Genomic DNA, 18802 nt, shown 5'->3' with positions numbered 1-18802 from the left:
TTGTGCGATCTCGTGTATTCATTTATTCATGTCATCCTTTTCTTCTCCTTTCTTTCTCTCTTCCCCACCCTGTCTTTTCTTGCTATCCCTTCAACCCCCACCCCCACCCCACCCCCCACCCCTGATTCTATGATGTCTTTCTGTCTACCTGTCTGTCTGACCTTGCAGCAGTTTTATGCAGCTCAGCTTGCAGCCATGCAGGTGTCCCCAGGGGCCAAACAGCACGGAGGAAGCCTGGCCCCGCAATCCAACCTGGGCACACACTCCCCACCCACTAACACACACTCTCAGAGCGACAAAGGGCGCAGTCCCCCACCAACAAACAAGACCAAGGTAAGGGGGGTGAAACAAAGGCATCTGCGAGTGTTGCTGTTTAATACCAGAAATGCCGGGGGCGAAATCAGGACTTTGGGTCAAATATTTTGTCATATTTTGTAGATTCTTTTCACTTTTGTGAATATTTGATTTCTTTATGCCTGAAAATCTGAAAAATGCAACATTTTTCAAATCAACTTGTTGCTGGGACTTTTTATTTCATGATAAATTGACTGGAAAATCTAGTATTTACACTCTGGCCTTTCTGGTGTTACAGCAGAGAGTGGAAGACTGAATGTCTGCCTGGACCATGTTGTGTGTCACCGCAGTGCATGGGCTGACAATGTGTGTCTCAGTTTGTTTGAAGGCTGCTTTGCACCCCCAGATTTTGTCCTTGTCCTTTTTTTTTTTTCCAGTCAAACAAATGTCCTGATTAATGGTCACCTCCTCATAGAAATCGACAAGGTGGTCCCTCACAGGTCAACTTTGCAAATCAAATGGCTCAACTTTATCACCGAACTCCAGCTGGTTTGTGTTGGAGGTGGATTTTTTTTTTTTTTTTTTAGGATGTATTGGTGTTTGTGCCGTTTTCACGGATGACTTAACAAGAGGGCCGAGGGGAAGACTTGTGTCCATCCAAGTGGAATTCTATGAATATCTGGTCAACCTTTTGGGGCTCTGACCACTCCCCCATACCCCCTGCTATCCTCTGCCCACTTTAGGACCCCCCACAAGTGCAGTGGTCAGTCACAAATCAACAGAGTTTGAAGTCACACATCACAATCACATCACAAATCAGTCTAGCAACTACTTTTCTTTTCTGTTCTCTTCTTTTCTCTTCTTTCTTGTGTGACCCAGCAGCTCTATCCCGTCTGCTGGGTCACACATGTACTCCATAATGACATGAGTGGGGGCCTTTTCCAGTAGTTTAAGGCTTACAGTTGACTCCAGAGCTTGAACCTCTGCTTCCTTGTCCATCAACCCCGCCCTACACCTCTGTCACTCACTCACTCACACACACACAAACACACACATTCTGCCAGCATCCCGCCCCACCGTCACACTTCTATTACCATATATATGGAGTTGGGCTGACAGGCAGGGGCTGCAGCCTGTGGTGGTGGTGAAATGGTGGGGGGAGCGGAGGGGGGCTGTAATGACCTCCCCGGTCCAGCAGGAGTGGCAGTCTGGGGAGCGGGGCCCACTCGACACCTGACAGGCCCCATGGAGCCATACTGGCCAATCGATCGCGCCGCTGTGTTTGTGTTGCCGACCCCGTGGACTCAAACTGTTTGAGACAAACTTCTGTAAAGCTCTGTCATTTTCTGGTTTTTGTCTTTCTTTCATTTTCCTTTCTCTCTGCCTCTCTCTATCAATCTCTCTTTTTTTTTTTATTTCTTTGTTTGCAGCGCTCTTTCTATCTCTCTTTCTGGGTGAGTGACATGTATATTTCAGAGCTGTGCTCCCCCTGTGGGCGCTATCTCAGGTCTCTAGTCATTTAGAGACGTGCTGTCTGCCTCTGCTCACAGCTGTTTGGACTCAGGCACACACCGCTTAAGTGCTTTACCCTCGGGTGAGACACGGACACACACAAACACACTCACAGGTGTTGAAGAAGACACCGTACCAACTAGCAACCATCCGGCCCTTTTATACACACACAGACACATACACACACACACAAATCACTGCACATGCACATACTGTACATGCAGCTTTCTTATACGCAAGAGTGGGTCTTTAGATGTAGGCAGGCATGCATACAGACCCTTACAATAGCACAGTTCAGATTATGCGCCGTATGCAGCGCATTCGCTGACACGCCTGACACGCACAGGCCAGAGGATTACGTAAGCACTGAAGCCAAGAACAATTTTCATGTAGTTTTTTTTTACATTATATATTTTGAATACTTTTTAAAGATATGCATTCCAGGAAGAATCGACTTTATTTACTTGACAGTTGAAGTCAGCTCATAGATGTAGATCTTAAAAATTAGAGTGCATCAAGGCATGTGGAATAACAAATTAATGCTATAATAAATTTAAGACACTCAAGAGGTATGAGATATGTTTTGTTTCTATTTAATGGTTTTTTTCACCAAACTTGGTTCACACATCTCTAGTACGTAATACATGAATCCTTTTTGATATTTTTGCAAATGTTAAATTATTCTCAACATTTATTTATCTAGATAAATATGAATTAATAATTAAATGAAATGTACCTGTGATTGGGCATCACAAGGGTTTCGTGCTTGTTGGTTTTCCATTTTAGGTTGGGGGTGTTTTTTTTTCCTGATAATGCCTCTTATTATAGTGAAGAAAAACTTGGAAAAAATATTCATATTATACGTAAAATGGAGCTTATAGCATGCTAAAAACTATTTCATCTGGCTTTGCAGCGACAAAGTACACAGAAAACACTGCTGTCAATACTTTCTTTGGAGGGATTAAAGAGCAACTTTTGGCCACAATTATAATCTAAAATAATTGAGATTGCAGTGTGTTATAATCTTGGAAATCACAAGTCGTACACCTTGAATGACTGTCAAACTATTTCAAGGCTTAGCATAGCAAACTTGGTTAATACCAATTCAGAGTGACAATAAATAAATCTTTCAGTCTAATGCAATCTGAGGATGAAGTCCAATTGAGACTACACTGTCAATGCAGAGTTACATCAGCTCCACAGCCTGCAGTACAGATGTGCATTTCCATACTGAAGGCGTTCGTGTTTGAACTGACGCCACACACGAACAAACACTTCTACGTCTGACAATGTCTGAGAATTAGATATGACAATATAATGAATATCCAAACAATCACTTATAGCTGGAAGGAAAGCAGGAGAGAAGGAAAGATGAGAGACACAAAGGTCCTGATGTTGTGGCACACTCACCTAAACACACACAAATACACACCTTCCCAGGATAAACGGTAGCGGCACACACACTTGTCCTGTTAATTGAAGCGTCACTTCCCCTGATAAGAAGCAGAACCCTGATGTGGCGCGCCTGTGTCAGCATCCACAGAGGTGAACTACGGCACACGCACACACACACACACACACACACACACACACACACACACACACAGACACACACACTTCTCTCCCTCTCTCTCTATGTCTGCATGCTTTCAGTCTCAAAGCTGGAGACTATTTCATCAGCCAAGAGAGACACAAAAGCAATTGTATTAATTCAAGATTCCAAGCCTTTCAGATGCTTTAGAGGCCACACACACTTACACACACACACACACACACACACACACACACACACACACAGAGTCATGAGATTTAAGGCTTGTTGAACAATGTCTTGCAATGACACACACACACACACACACATAAACAAGTCTGTCCAAGGCTCTCAGCTCCGCTGTCTAAACTAATTCCTCCACACTGGCATAATGCAGGTTGGCCACCTTCCCACCATAGGATTTGGCTTGGCGCAGAAGGGGAGACTCTCCCCCCCCCACCACCACCCCACATCCACTGTACAAGAGGCAGAGGCATTATCTATTTGTAATAAATATTCAGACGCATTCTCAGCCAAAGCCCACCATAATATGGGTCAGGATTGAGAAGATTCCGTTCAGTTGTTCTCTCCTTCTTTCTCTCCTCTTCTTCTCTGGCCCATTGTCTCACTGAAGGCATCTTTGGGGGTCCGCCGTCTATTTAGAAAGACCCCCCCCCCGCTGCCGCCCCACCTAATGAAGGACAATCCGGTTAGGCCTGATCGCATAGGCATGCACACATACACACACATGTAAAGAGGTGATTTCACACACACGTACACACACACACATGCACACATGTTGGAGCTTAATTGGAAGGGCTTAATTGAGTTGTGAGAGGCTCATAAGGCTTAGTACGACTCAAGGAGTGGGAATCAGGGAAAGTCGGCCTTAATGAGTGGATATAACACACACACACACACACACACACACAAACACACACACACTTTTTGGATCTCTCTCTGTGCTGGATTTTACACAGCCTAAGTAACAATTAGACTAATGACCAGAAAATAAAGAAAAATGTCTTTATTCTGTGGTTTAAATGTAGCTAAAATTAAACCCCACCTGTAACAAATAGTTACGTTTAATTAAATAGTAGAATACTGTCATAAAACTCTGTTTTGCAGACCTGTGCATCTTTACGGTGGGGGGGCGGGGGGGGGGGCTCGTGTTGTGTCTGCTTTTAAATGCAGTTTTACTTTTGTTTTTTGACTCACATTGAGGTTATAGTGTGAAGACATCCTTTGATTGAGATGAACGACTGATTCTAACTGTACAGACGTATGAGTGTTTGATGATTTAATAAATCATGAAAGGCGTGTGTTTCTGCTGAAACAAGTGGGGGCCTGGAAGGGGTAGACCATCCTCCGTTCTGGCTGCTGTTTGAATCACTGAGACGTCTTGCGTTTTTTGAAGGTGATCTCAGGGACGTGTCGTTCTTCCCGGGCTTTGTTCGGAGCATGTTAAAGAGCAGCGTCCTACTGCATGTACTGTATGCTGGAGTCTGCATGTGGGAGCGTGCACACGCATGCGCATGGATTGGCTCCATTTTGCTGCTATAGCAAGTTTCGTTATTTGCATGTGAGTAAGTGGTTTTCACTGACGTGTTGATTTTTTTTGTCTGTGCTGTTCATTGTTTCGCTTATGTGCTGACCGGGGGGGGCAGTGGCATGCACCTTGTCGTCTGTCCCACCAGGCTTGCCTTTAGATCGCTGTGCATGGACTCCCGTTTTAATTGGTGCGTGTTCAAGATTCAACTGAAAGTGGTCTCGTGAGGAAGAGGGGGGGGGGTTTCGTGAGTCCCCTCTGACTCCCACTTCTAAATTCCCTACGGTGGTCACAGCAGGCGAAACTGTGCTGTTTTGGTTTTTGCAGGACAGTGAGGGTGCACAGCCACTGAACCTGTCGGCCAAGCCTAAGGCATCCGAGAGCAAGTCACCCAACTCCCCCCCAACTTCCCCACAGGTCCCTGCTGCTGCTGCTGCCACCAAGCTGGGCCATGCCACCTCCATGAAGCACACTGTCGCCCCCTCCAGCATCGGAGGACCGCCGACCAGAGTCAGCTCCATTGGTAAGTGGACTCACATCCCACAGGGTCAAGGGTCAAGGAAAGTCTCCTTTTTTTTGTAGTTTTGACCATCAGTTGTCACGACAACATTCTCTCTAATCAAGTAAAGATATAAAAGCACAACTAGCAACTGTAAATTATTCAAACATTGCTGGAATGACTTTTAATCAATCTCACAATTTTAGTTAAAGGTAAAAATGGGGGTTATCGTCTTCCTACATGGTTACCCAGCAACGCATCCGTGAATAACGGCCGCAAAGCCACGATTCTCAATGCAGCTGGATGTTCCCACGAACACACACCGCATGTTGAAAGCAACACATGTGTGAATGCATATTTAAAAGAAGAAAAAACTCTTACTAGCCTTGCTGGTAGTAGGGAGGATAAGAATAGTGTTTTTCTTGCAGTGTTGCCATTGTTGCTTGTGCCAGTACCATAATCGTACCCGGCCATATGCACACATACATAAAATGTGTCATAAATGAATCACCATTTTATACTCTTAATCCATTTTTCACGCAGCACCGATAGTTCAAATATTACACATATGTAACAGGCTATAATTAGTGTGTTTGTGTTTTTCCTCCGTGTCGTTATTTGCCTCTGGGCGGCTTCATTGTTATTCGTTTATTAGTGACTGAAAGAGACAGAGAGACATAGGAGTGAAGGGAAGGAGAGGAAGGGAGAGGGAATGAGGGATGGGGATTAGCACTTTTTTTTTTTTTTTTCCTGAGCGATGAAGCGGGGGAATAACAAAGAGAGGAGCGCATGACAGACAGGAGGTATCACCAATGAGATTAGACAAGCCTCTTACATGAGCCAGGACAGCGCAAACACCCAGCATTAATGACACAATGCCAGCACACACACTCAAACACACACAAAAGCTCACAATCCCACATCCTCCTCCTATATGCAGTTAGTCATTTTTTTCTGACTTCTTGGCTAATCTCACTGTTTTTCAACAAATCGGAGGATTTAATATCAGATTAGTGGATTTGCAGTCCCAGATGTTTTTTGTTCAGAAAAATGGATTACAGTGTTTAAAGTTTGTGTGTGATCCCGGCTGAATTATTTGTGTGTGTGGAGACCTGTGTGTGTTTCGTGCCGCAGATCTCGGGTTAGCTCACAGTCCCATCTGTTGCCACTGACGTTAGCCGCTCACCAGTACATTTATTATTACAGTTTGTAGTCGTATTGGGATTCCTGTGACAAGTTCAGAGGGGATAGAAAGGCCGGACAAATCAAAGAAGGGTCTAGAGGAGGTCGTTTTGATGTGGAAGTGTGTGTGTGTGTGTGTGTGTGTGTGTGTGTGTGTGTCTGCGTGTGTGTTTGGATGTACTGTACATCAGACTTGATCTTTTTTTTCTTCTTCCGCTTTAAGTTGCCAGCAGTATTTTAAGTTTTTTGGGGGGTTTTTTGTACCGTAACTATTTGATTAAGTGTAAAATGTTGACATCTGTTCTTTTTTATGTTAAACACACAGTTTTATTTTGACATTCCAGGTTTTGCATAATCAGCGGTGGTCTAAAATAACTAAATATAAATGTTTTAAACTATACTATAACATGACCAAATGTATTTTGTTCATAATTCTGTACAAGTAAATGTCAGAAATGTTTCCATTTATTTATCTTATTATTTATTTATATACACACAAACCTTACACTCGCCTTATGAATATGATGCTTTTCTTTTGATAAAATTATTTTTCAAATATTTTCAAGTATTTACACTGACCATCGTAACTCATTCATGTGCGCAGAATTTAACATAAGAATGCATCAAAAATAATAATTATAATAATAATCCTACTAATCCAATGATTTGTGAACTTTAAAAATGAAACACTCTTCATTAAGAATTCGAGTTTCTACGTAATTAAATGAAATAAAAGTTCTTTTCATTCATAAAATGAAGAGATTATGATTCTTTTGCAGTTGAACAGGGTCATTTGGTAGTTGGAAAGAGCCAGGTCTTCATTTCACATCAGTAACAGTCATTCCTCATGAAGCCACAGTGTTGTGTTAATATCCTGAAGACGTGAGTGGTCTGAAGCTGCTGGTGCCTTAAAAAATATTTTCTCCGCATCTTTTCCCTTCAGTACTCAGACATCAGCTGTGTGCTGACGTCTGAACACATTCCAGTTCGTTTGCTACTCCTACCGTTCACCTCTTTCTTTGTGAAACCTCCTGACCTTGAGGCGTGCTTCCTTCCCTCCTACCTTTTCTGTCCATCCATCCATCAGTCCATTCATCTCAAACTAAACTGAAGGCCTGTCAGCGCTTGTAACTTCTGTCACAATCACACATTTGTCTTTGTTCCCGTCATGAAACTTTGCAGACCCCCCACTCCCCTAACCTCCCGGCCAGAGTGCTGTTGTGTTGCGCCTGTCTGCAGCGATTTGGCGCTCAGAGAGACAAAACTTGTGTGTGTGGGGAATGAGAGTGCCTCCACCGCTTGTATTTGGGTCACATTCACTTGTCTGGATGGTTGGCATTGCTGTCAGTTTAAAGGAGACTCACACACACGCATTTGCAAGCACAAGAATATATATCTGTCCCCCTCCCTCGCTTTTGACGCCAGATTAAAATTGACTGCCACCCGATTCCATCGCCCTTTCCACACTCTCTCTTCTGTGCTGTCTTAACCCCCCCCCTCCCCCGCCGCCCAACCATCTTTTTTTTTTTCTGTTGTTGTTTTTGGGTTCCCCTCACATCCAGATTTTCCGGTTATGACTTCTGAAAGAGTTCACGGCTCTGTCGTTACCAATCTGAAGCTGGTAATCTGGCCTGAGATGGCATTAGCGCAGCGGATTAGCACTGATAAAGGCCCCATAAGCCAGCAGCAGCTCTTTGTTCAGAGCTAACTCAGCTGATAGAGAGAGGCGATAGCGACGCACACAACCTCGCACACACACACACACACACACACTATCAGAACAGATGCTTCATCGGCCGCTAAGCTGAGGAAATAATACAAATAACAGGCCGCGATAGAGGAGATCTGATCTGCGTTCGATGGCGGGACAGATGTTCTCAGATGGGGAAATTAGCAGGACTTTTTATCTGTAATAAGAGTCATCTGGCCATCCAGTTCGAACTGTGAGCATCCCTTTGAACAGAGAGATGTGTTTGTTGGGGGGGAGAAAGATGGTTTTAATGGGATCCGGAGGCGACGTCTGGAGGCTTCTGCAGTTTGTTTCTGTTTGTCTGCTTCCGGCTGAGGGCAGGTGAAGAGGCAGCGAGCAGCTTGTAGCGAGGCTAGCCAGGGGCGCGCTCTGACTCACATGCTCAGCTCGACAGTCAAGTGGTCAGTATGAGTCTGACACACACACACACACACACACCCACAAGGATGCCACAGTCAACTCCCCTCATCAAATGTATGTTAATGTTTTTACCTCATGGTTCAAGGGGAGGATTTTTTTTTTTTTTCCGGATGAAAACCTCCTGCCAGCTCCTCAAACACCCTCCTCACCCTGTCTTTCTGTCTCCTGTCTCCGTCTCAGCAGACTTGTTGTCATCGCTGTCCTCCACAGCCTACCTGAACGACCATGAGGCGGCGACCAAGGCCTTCACTGAGGCCCTGCAGATGAAGGAGCAGCTGAAGAGAGAGCAACAGGTCCTCGACGCCAAGGTCGCTGCCGTCAGCAACCTCAGCCTCAACAATGGACGCTCTGAAAAGGTAAATCACTTCAAATAACATTGAGATAGCAGCACATGGGGGCCGATTTTTCTGTAACCTAATCAATAGAGGTGCCACAAAAATTAAAGGCTGGAAAAATGAAGGGTTTGTTGTTGTTAATTCTCATTCTCATATTTATTCTGCTATAATACAACACTCAGTTTTTCAAATATATTTCTTTCTTTTCCTAATTTTTAATATGACTTTTAAGTCAACTCATGCCCCGCTCATCAGGACGATCTGTGACAAAATAATCAACGTATTTGTTCTGCAGAGATAAAATAAGAATTGATTCCAAAATTCAATACAGGATAAAACGTCTCCCAGTCTTCCCCAGCTGTATCGTCTGTTTGTCGGTGTGTAATCATTTGTCTTGCCGCATGTCGTGCACGTAGGAGGTAAATTGGTGCACAATGTGCTCGCTGAAATGTGTTGAAGCTAAACAGGGCCAGATAAGGTAAAACCAGAGGCGTCTCAGAGGTAATGAGTGTGTCTGTCAGGCACACTGCGGGGCGACGTGTGTGTGTGTGTGTGTGTGTGTGTCTGTGGCAGAGCGGAGCATCGTGGAGACTGTAATGTGAAGTGACGGCGCCGGCTCCTTGGCAGCGTGGCTAAATTGTGGTTATTTGTTAAACATATTGAGAGTTAGCTGGTGCACACACACACACACACACACACACACACTCACATACACATAAAGTGCACGTGGAGCATCTGCACCGCTGACATGGTCAATGTTTCTCTGATGTGTGTGTTCAATCCAAGTATTTCCTGCGCACCGAGCGCGTGTCTGGAGACGTGTGTAAAGGTTTAGTTTAACAGTCAGGGCCGAAGAAGAAAGTAGATTTTACGTTAAATTCCACACAGTAACAATATTTAACTTCGTAAAGGAAATAGAATACTACCGCACTGATATTATTACCTTATATTTATTGTGTGTTGTTGAATATGTTGTATTGTATTCCAGTGAAGTGAAATACAAGTTGCTTTTTATTGTGGCCTTGCTCACAATATTTTACAGTGACAGGAAAAATAAAGTGTAATTTTGCTCGTCTTATCCTGTACACCACTGTTTACCAAACCTAAGAATAACGGTTTTGAAAGTCGTCATTAAGTCTTGTCGAGCTAAAATTCTGGGAAAGCAGGTCCTCTATCTCCGCCTCTGAACTCCTGCTCCCCGGCCCTTTGGCTTTGTGCTGCCTGAGTGTGAAGCTGGCGAGCTCTCGGCGTTCGGATACAACAGTGTCATCTGTGACACACAGAGGATTAGTTTTGTCACTACTTTGTGTCTTGGCTCCAGTGTCAACCGTTCAATCCACTTTTCTCGTGTACTGTACTGGGGCTTAATGTCAGACTAGCCTGTCATCCACTCTGTTCGTCTACATTTCTGTCCCACGCTCAGCAGGAAGCCCTCGATAGGAGCACACCGAGGCTTCAGGCTCCACACAGAGCAACTCAATTATTCTCAACCATTGGCAAGTAATTGTGACTTTATTAAAAACCTTATCATTTCAAAATAAAATCATTTTAATGAATGGAATAGAAACAACAACAAAAACATTTCTGCAGGGTACCTCTGCTTTGTAACCCCCCCCCCCCCATGTCTGCTGGTCTTTTTAGCCATTCATTCTATTTTGGGTGGGAAATTATCTCTAACAATTGGACTAAAAACAGAGAAAATGCATTTCATTATCATTCTCCCCTCCCTTCCTGCAGCCAGCCAGCATTCCAGGGTCACATGTAAATGGAGACGGGGAGAGGGACACTTTTTGGAAGGTTGTTTTAGAAGACGACAGTGTTTTGGGTGCCGCTCCTAATCGTATAATTAAACTGTAAAACGTTGGCACTGGTGCACCGTGGTTTGTGTGTGTGTGTGTGTGTGTGTGTGTGTGTGTGTGTGCGCGCACGCAAGTGTGTGTTCGTCAAGCTCCATCGTAGAGCGTGCCGGCTGCTTGCATTAAACATGTAAATGCTAAGTAAATCAGCCTTTTATTGGTTGTAATAAATACCCAGGGGGCCGAGCGGCGTGGCCTCACTCTCGTCCACGCTGCATTCTCTCGCTCTCTCTCCCTCTAATGCGTCGACCCTCAGGGGCCTCCGCATGAGAGAGGCAAGCCGCTGCACTCCACTCTCGCAGGTGGCTGCCAGGAGTGGCTGAACATGCGCACACACTTACACACACACACATACAAACACACACACACACATACACACACTATAGTGTATACACAGTAAACATCCAAACGGAACTAAATGAAATCAACTTTTTTTACAAATGCAAACAAGCACACAGATGTGTGTTCAGGCTTGCAGATGTGCGACGCTACACAATCTGACGCTGACGTTAACATTAGTGCAACTTAACACAGAAACACTATCTGCATTTAAATCATCACTGTTGTTTGATTGATTTCTTCATGTTTAGATCATCTGAATAAAAACTGGTTTAAAGTGTCTATTCCTGATGGAAAAACGTCTGACATTTCTTACTTTTTATCTGTTTTGTGTTTGGATCCAATTTTCTCTGTGCAGATCAGTTTCTGGCTCACAAGCGGCTGACATACTATTTGTATTATAACCATGATTAAATCTAAAAAAAATTGAATAATATATTTAGTGGTAAAATGCAATGTTTATCACCTGATAGCAAAAATCAAATCACACAACAGCTCACTACAACAGATATAAATGTTATGTTTACTGACTGCTGCGGTTTTAAAATTTATCCAACCTTAAGACAAGTATGTCTGATGAAGAGCTTTTGGCTGTTAAGACCTGCTGTAAATATAATAATAACTGTTTTTTTGTTAATGCAAACGGATGATCAATAGTACATTTTGTCAGTGAATTAAATGTAAGGTGTTGAATCAGTTACCTTCCAACTATGTTGTTGTAAAATTAAAAACTGATCTACATAAAATCAATTCTAAAAATGATGTTCGGGTTTAAATGTGAAGTGGACAATTGTGCAGCTTTTCTGTGGCCCGTGACATCACCCACTCATTTATTCACACTCCCTGAGTCACTTACTGACCGGCACAACTGTGAACTGTTTGTGTTGTTTAGGACAAGGCTGCCTTGGAGAGTCTGAGTCAGCAGCTCAAGCAGCAGGCAGAAGACAAGTTCAGCCACGCCATGCTGGACTTCACCATGAGCGGAGACTCTGACGGTACAAACACACACACACACAAACACACACACAGCTGAGATAAAGAATCACTACTAAAATATAATTGTTATTACATTTTACCATTTTTATGCATCTTTTGGGGATGTATAATAATGATGTTAATGTAAATCCTTCCAGCTTTATGATGATGCTTTTTTAAATTTTAATGGTTTATTTAGCTTAGAAAGAAAATAAATTGTTTCTACTAATTAAAAAAAAAAAGCAATGTTTGTGTCTCAAAAAAAAAAAAAATTTAAGCCTTGAATGAATCATTCTTTTTTACTGCACATTCTGTAATGGGAACTTCCAGTAAACCAACTTCATATGTTTGACACTTTAATTCCTCTCTTCCTCCTCTCAGGCTCCCCCAGCGTGTCAGACTCCAGAATATTTCGGGAGACCCGGGGTCGGGGCAGCAACGAGCCACACATCAAGCGACCGATGAACGCCTTCATGGTCTGGGCAAAGGACGAGAGGAGAAAGATCCTCCAGGCCTTCCCTGACATGCACAACTCCAACATCAGCAAGATCCTGGGTAAAACACACAAACAGTGATTTCATGGCGTAACGCGGTCGTTAATGAACGGCTGGGGAGAGCACCGCTCCGACAAATGATGATATAATTCATTATGCATTAAACAAGCAGTGCAAGACTGTCTGACATTTCCCCCAGACCGCCGGGATTGGCCCTGACATTTTAAAGAGCTCCTAAGCGTTTTATAACACAGGAAAATCTGGTTTTAATAAGCCCCCCCCTCTTTCTCGATTGCTAACAGATCGCAGAACAGAGAGAGAGAGAGAGAACAGCCAAGTGCTGACAGCTTTTACCCATTAAACATACAGTAGTCAAGTGGAAATTCAGACCAGATATGAAACACACGGAAAGACATGTTTGAGTTTTTACACACACACACACACACGCACACACACAGGGGTCTGATACTAGCGGCTGAGCCGAGAGAGAAACGGCAGGTTAAGTGAAGTCCTCATTAGTTTAGAGAACCTGTCATCCTCAGCGCTCTCCTCATTAACCCTTCTTTCCATCTTCATTACTGTGTGTGTATAAGTGTTGATTAAATCGCACACGTCTCCATATGCACACGTGATGTTATATACGCCACGCAGCGTGTAACTGATCCGAAGGTCAAGCTCAATTTAAATCACCTTCTGATACCATTTGCGTCTAAATAATCACCTTTAACCTCCTGAGTTTATTTTTTATTTTTATTTTTCTGTTCTTACATGAAACCGTTTTTTTTAAACACATGTATTTATATGTTATGATGCTTTTCTGTACCAGGCTCGCGCTGGAAGGCCATGACCAACCTGGAGAAGCAGCCGTACTACGAGGAGCAGGCACGTCTCAGCAAGCAACATCTGGAAAAATACCCAGACTACAAGTACAAGCCGCGACCCAAACGCACCTGCCTGGTGGACGGCAAGAAGCTGCGCATCGGCGAGTACAAAGCCATCATGAGGTCCCGCAGACAGGAAATGAGACAGTACTTCAGTGTGGGGTAAGGGGGCTAATGAAGGCCGGCTGGGAAAAGGTTTTAAGACATCAGGATATTCAATATTTAGACTCTAATTAGTACTTCATTATCGTTATATAATTTAATTTATTGTTACTGGTTCTGCTGTCTTTTTTTTTTCCAATATGGCAGAATTATCTACATTGAAGGACAGCAGAGTTATAACTTTAGATTTTGCACAAATTAAAAGAGAAGAAATCAAATGTTCCAATCTTTGAGCAGTAGAAGTGCAGATTTTTCTTTTCACATATATTTCACTAATTTCACTTATAATGCTAAAGCTAAGTTACGAGTCTGGTGACTTAAGATTCATAATCATTTTGCAAATATAAGAGAGGATTACCTCATGTAACATGAGAAGGAAATAAGTTGAAATATTCCTGGCGTGCAAATAAGTAGTAAATGAAACAAGTATATAAGTAGGGAGCCTCAAGGTGGTATTTTAGTATTTATGATCAACATATTCTTTAAAAAATTAAAAGAAAAGAAATCATCTTTCAGATTGAAACCGTTGCCATGGTGCCAAGCGCTGATGCAGTGTTTGTGTTACAGGCAGCAGGGCCAGCTGCCCCTGTCCTCTGCAGGCGTGGTTTACCCAGGTGCCCTGTCCATGGCGGGAATGCCCTCACCACAGATGCCCTCAGAGCATTCAAGCATGTCGAGCAGCCCCGAGCCCAACGCCAACCACCACCAGAACCCCCACATGCCCGGCCTGAAGGGGGACGAGCCACGAATCAAGGAGGAGGAGCTACGGCTGGACGACAGCAACGGAGACATGTACGACGACTTCGACTACGAGGACGAAGAGGCCGATTACGCCAGCGACAATGACAACCATATCACCCAATAGGACGGCCCGAGAAGCTGCTCCTCAACCAATCACAGCTGGTTTAATCCCAAGCCCACCAATCAGGAAGAAAACCTTATCTTTTGCCAATCACTTTTGAGTCCCAATCTCACCGCAACCCGCCACCCTCTACCCCTCCTGGACTCTCAACAGAGCCAAGCCCCCCTCCCCCCACTGGAGTCCTGATACCAGCATCCGATCAATCAACTGAAGCACAGGACCTGTCACTCACACTGACTGTTACACAAACTGGAGTCTGGGAAGAAGAGACAAACGAGCCAGCTCTGAACGCTTGCTGAGGAATATTTGAGTACTACTGCAAGAGTTTGTGTGGCGACGCCGTGAGTGAGGAGAAATTCAAAATCACACTCGACCCTTTTTTAGACCTGTTTGTGTGTGTGTGGGTGGGGGGGAGGACACACACACGAAATGAAGGACGGAACAGTGGACCTGTCAAAGGCTAACAGATGACACTTTAAGATGGCGGACCTGTTTATTATCAAGAGACACTTTTAAAAAACAAAACAAACAAAAAAACAGCTTTTTTTTGTTCTTTGGTTCTATAATATTCTCACTCAGGTACACGGTGCCAATAAGTGGCTTGTGAATGTGATTCGTTGTTTTTGTGCTACAAGTTTGAATAATAATAGAAAAAAGAGACGTTACTTTTTTCCCCTTTCGTTGTAAAGCACCTGACAGACGTAAGACGTTTTTATTTTTAACAAGAACATATCTTTTCTTCAACTTCCCAGTGTGCTGTCAGCAAATCACCCCTTCCCCCCACTTTTTTTTTTTTTTTTTTTGCCCATCCCCTGATTCTAATGGGACGGTCTGACCTGGACTGATCAGAGCAGTGTGGACTGTCCCACTCTGAGGATGTTTAAGGGGTGGGTGGGGGGGGGAGAAGGAGAAGAAGGGGAGTTCTTGGAGCAGCAACGAAAGCACTGTGTTGTGAGACAATCCACCGGTTTTCTTCGTTCCGTCCCTCATATTTTGAGCCCATCCATGACACAACATCAGTCCGCCCCACCGGAGACATTGCGGTGTGAGTGTGTGCGGTGGTTACACATTTATTGGGGTTCTTAAAAAAAAAAAAAAAGAAGTGAGGCACAGAAAGACAGGCAAATTACATGCTGCTGTTACTTACTTTACCACACACACACACACACACACACACGCACGCACACACACACATGCAACTGATGTTCTGTCCATCAGTGTTTTTCTGCTCCCCCTCCAATCAACATCGTCCTGCTGTCCCCCCCCCCACACACACACACACACAAGTGGGCGGAACCGAGGTGAAGTCAGCCAGTCAGTGTTTCTGTTTGTATTTGAATACTGTATTTTATTATTTCTCTTCAAACTGCCTCTAGTCTAATAATATTATTAACAATAATTATAAGGATGGTCAGCTTTTCCTAAGTTTAGTAAGTTATGTACAGTATAATTTATTTTTCTCCTCTTTATCGGGTTTTTATGACCACATGAAACCATGACAGTCAATTATTATATTTAGCTGGTAGGTATTTAGATCTAAACAAAAGGTGTCATTTATCTTGCTTTGCATTTTACAGTTCCCATCCCTTTTTCAATGCGTTTGTTTTGTATTAATCCTCCGGACAGGCGGGCGGGGTGAGTCGGGACAGCGAGCTGGACCGACGGACTCGACTCCAGCCCTCCTCCGAGCTGAAGACGTAACCTTTTTATGTCCGAACCCATTTCTAAAGCACTCAGACTCTGTGAAGTCAGAGAAGAAGAAGAACAGGATTTTTTATTATTATAAATTTATTTGTAATGCTTATTATAATGTATAATGTGAAGTTTCCTTATATTTTGCTCTTTTTCTTTTGGGAAATCGGTTTTATTACTTTTGGAAACTATTTTCTGTGAACAAAGAGTCCCGTCCCCGTTTACTAGTCTGGTCACCTCACCGAGACTCAGTGGAGCATCTTTGGCTTGGAGCCACACACACACATACACACACACACACACACACACACACACACACACATATAGACACACACATGCACGTAGACACACACACACATACACACACACACACACACACATGCAAACTTGCACAAACACACACACATAAGCATTTAAAATGAAGAGATTATCTTGACAACCAAACAATTCTATGCTGTCTTTTTTTTTTTTTTTTTTTGTTCCTTGAAATCTAGAAAGCTAGATTAAAATATTTGTACATATATTGTTTGGTGGTTTTAATCGTAGGAAAGCAGTGTTTACAGGGATCCACTAAATGTGTTCCACTGACTCAGTGAGAGACGACCAGAAGTTTCAAGAGTATCTTTAAAATCATTTCTCATCAGGAGCCCTTTGCTTTGTTTTAGCTCCACGCTAGGCTACAGAAGCCATGACTACTCTTCAGGTGTGCTGCCACATGGTGACCCCCACATTGTTGCTGTAGATGTTCACAACATGCCACATAATGAGCCTCTGGGTCTTAATTTTTGCTGTATAGTCACACCGGGGTTCACCCAGATGCTGGAGTGAGGGGACAAAGTCAATCAATTCATTTTAGAGTATGAAGTGGGTGGGTGGGACATTAAAGTGTCAATCATCCCTGCTGGCAAGGTCTGTCCCCCGTACAGTCAAGACAATGAAAATGATAATATTATTTAAGACAATCAAAGTCATGAGTGGAGCTCAAAACAAAGTAAGAATTATTACAAGTAAAAAGAATATCTTACCATCTCAACTTGAAAAATCAAGAAAGATAATTATGTAAATATAACATAGAGTTATAGATTTATATTTTGTTCATAACACAGTGTAATATAAGTTGTATATTTCTTTTGTCTCTCCCTACTGTCTCTTTTATTGATGTTATCCATGCCACAGAAAAGCAAGAGTCGCAGCGCTCTCACACAAAAAAAAATGAAGAAAAATATCAAAGAAATAAAGAAAAACAGGAAAAAAAAAAAAAAGCCGTGGGCTGCCACCACCATCTGTTCTAAGTTCACTTTTTTTTTCAGTATTACTGCCAGACAAGGCTCTAATAAAGACAGCAATGTGTTCGGTAAAACTTGTGCTGGTCCTGGTCACTTCTTTCTTCCACACATGCATTCACACAATGGCTTTACAGTTCATACCCACATAAGCAGACAAGTATACACCACCATATGCTGCTGTTTCAAAGATGCAGGAAAATGGGGATAAACAGGAATTACTTCCATACTTTTTTTTTTTTTTTTTTTTTTTTTTTAGAAGAGATAAATAACTGGGTTTGAGTGACTTCAGGTTTTCATATTGTTTTATTATGGGCCCGAAAAAAGTCTGAAGCATTTCTGCAGAGTTTGAGCGGTAGGTGCACGTGTGTCGCCAAACAATTCAATCATCTACATAACAGCATGTTAATTATGTTAAGTCCACCTACTTGCCCCCTCCAATCAGAGGGCCAGCTGGGAGACGTGCGGTCCAATCACGGCCCGTTAGCAACCTGATAACCTAATTAAGCATAACAAGGGCCACGGGAGGGAAGGGGGGGGGAAGTGATGAAATGTGTGTGTGTGTTTGTGTAAATCAAAAAAAAAAAAACCCACAACCCCAGAATGCTGTGTACTCTGACCACATCTCCTCGTCCTGTCAGGGGGGGTGGGGGCGGGTGCCAGCCGCCTGTCGACAGTTTAAAAGCAAATCTTTAATTGATGCTCGCTTAAGGATGTTCCGGGTGTTCATGCCTCCACTTTCAAGGGTTAAAAACACAAAACCCCACTCAGTGTGACCATTAAATCGCTGTCCCCATCTGTGTCCATATGTTCCAACAATCAGCCCCCACTGCCAGCTCCTGATGCTTTTGTGCATAAAAACAGTTTAATGCACTCAGAGGAGATGATTTTAACGTGGTTTGCTAATTACCATAGCTTTACACAAAAAAGCCCTTTTGATGCAATAAAGAGGCATAATGGGGGCAGATCCACAGCTTCTGTGGCAAGTGAAGGACTTAGTTGTTCTCCGGGCGTTGTGAATTTTTCAGAACCGGCCTGGAGGTAAAAACCTGAGAAAAAGGTTTATGTGTGAATAGTTGAGGAGCAAGACGGGATTCAGATTTTTCTTCTTCCTTTATTGTCAGCAGTACATGAGATGCCGGAGGAAGTGAACTGGTGGCTAGACTCACAGATTAAAATCACACAC

General features: G+C 43.3%; 1 protein-coding gene across 10 annotated transcripts in view; it reads left to right on the top strand.

Moving 5' to 3' along the window:
• The window catches only part of sox5 (SRY-box transcription factor 5), a 208746-nt gene extending 193297 nt beyond the window's left edge, over positions 1-15449 (top strand). For 6 of the 10 annotated variants that reach the window (XM_068307074.1, XM_068307073.1, XM_068307071.1 and 3 more), the window contains 7 exons: positions 169-333; positions 5214-5409; positions 8918-9093; positions 12160-12262; positions 12624-12797; positions 13563-13779; positions 14347-15449. In XM_068307074.1, the coding sequence (XP_068163175.1) occupies positions 169-333; positions 5214-5409; positions 8918-9093; positions 12160-12262; positions 12624-12797; positions 13563-13779; positions 14347-14644 (1329 nt within the window). In that variant the 3' untranslated portion in view covers positions 14645-15449. The remainder of the gene's footprint in view (positions 1-168; positions 334-5213; positions 5410-8917; positions 9094-12159; positions 12263-12623; positions 12798-13562; positions 13780-14346) is intronic. The other 4 variants (XM_068307070.1, XM_068307076.1, XM_068307075.1 and 1 more) reach the window with 4 other exon arrangements.
• Positions 15450-18802: the final 3353 nt, after the last annotated feature.

Source organism: Antennarius striatus, chromosome 22, assembly GCF_040054535.1.
Source record: "Antennarius striatus isolate MH-2024 chromosome 22, ASM4005453v1, whole genome shotgun sequence".
Taxonomy (NCBI): domain Eukaryota; kingdom Metazoa; phylum Chordata; class Actinopteri; order Lophiiformes; family Antennariidae; genus Antennarius; species Antennarius striatus.
This window is presented reverse-complemented; position numbering and strand designations above follow the sequence as displayed.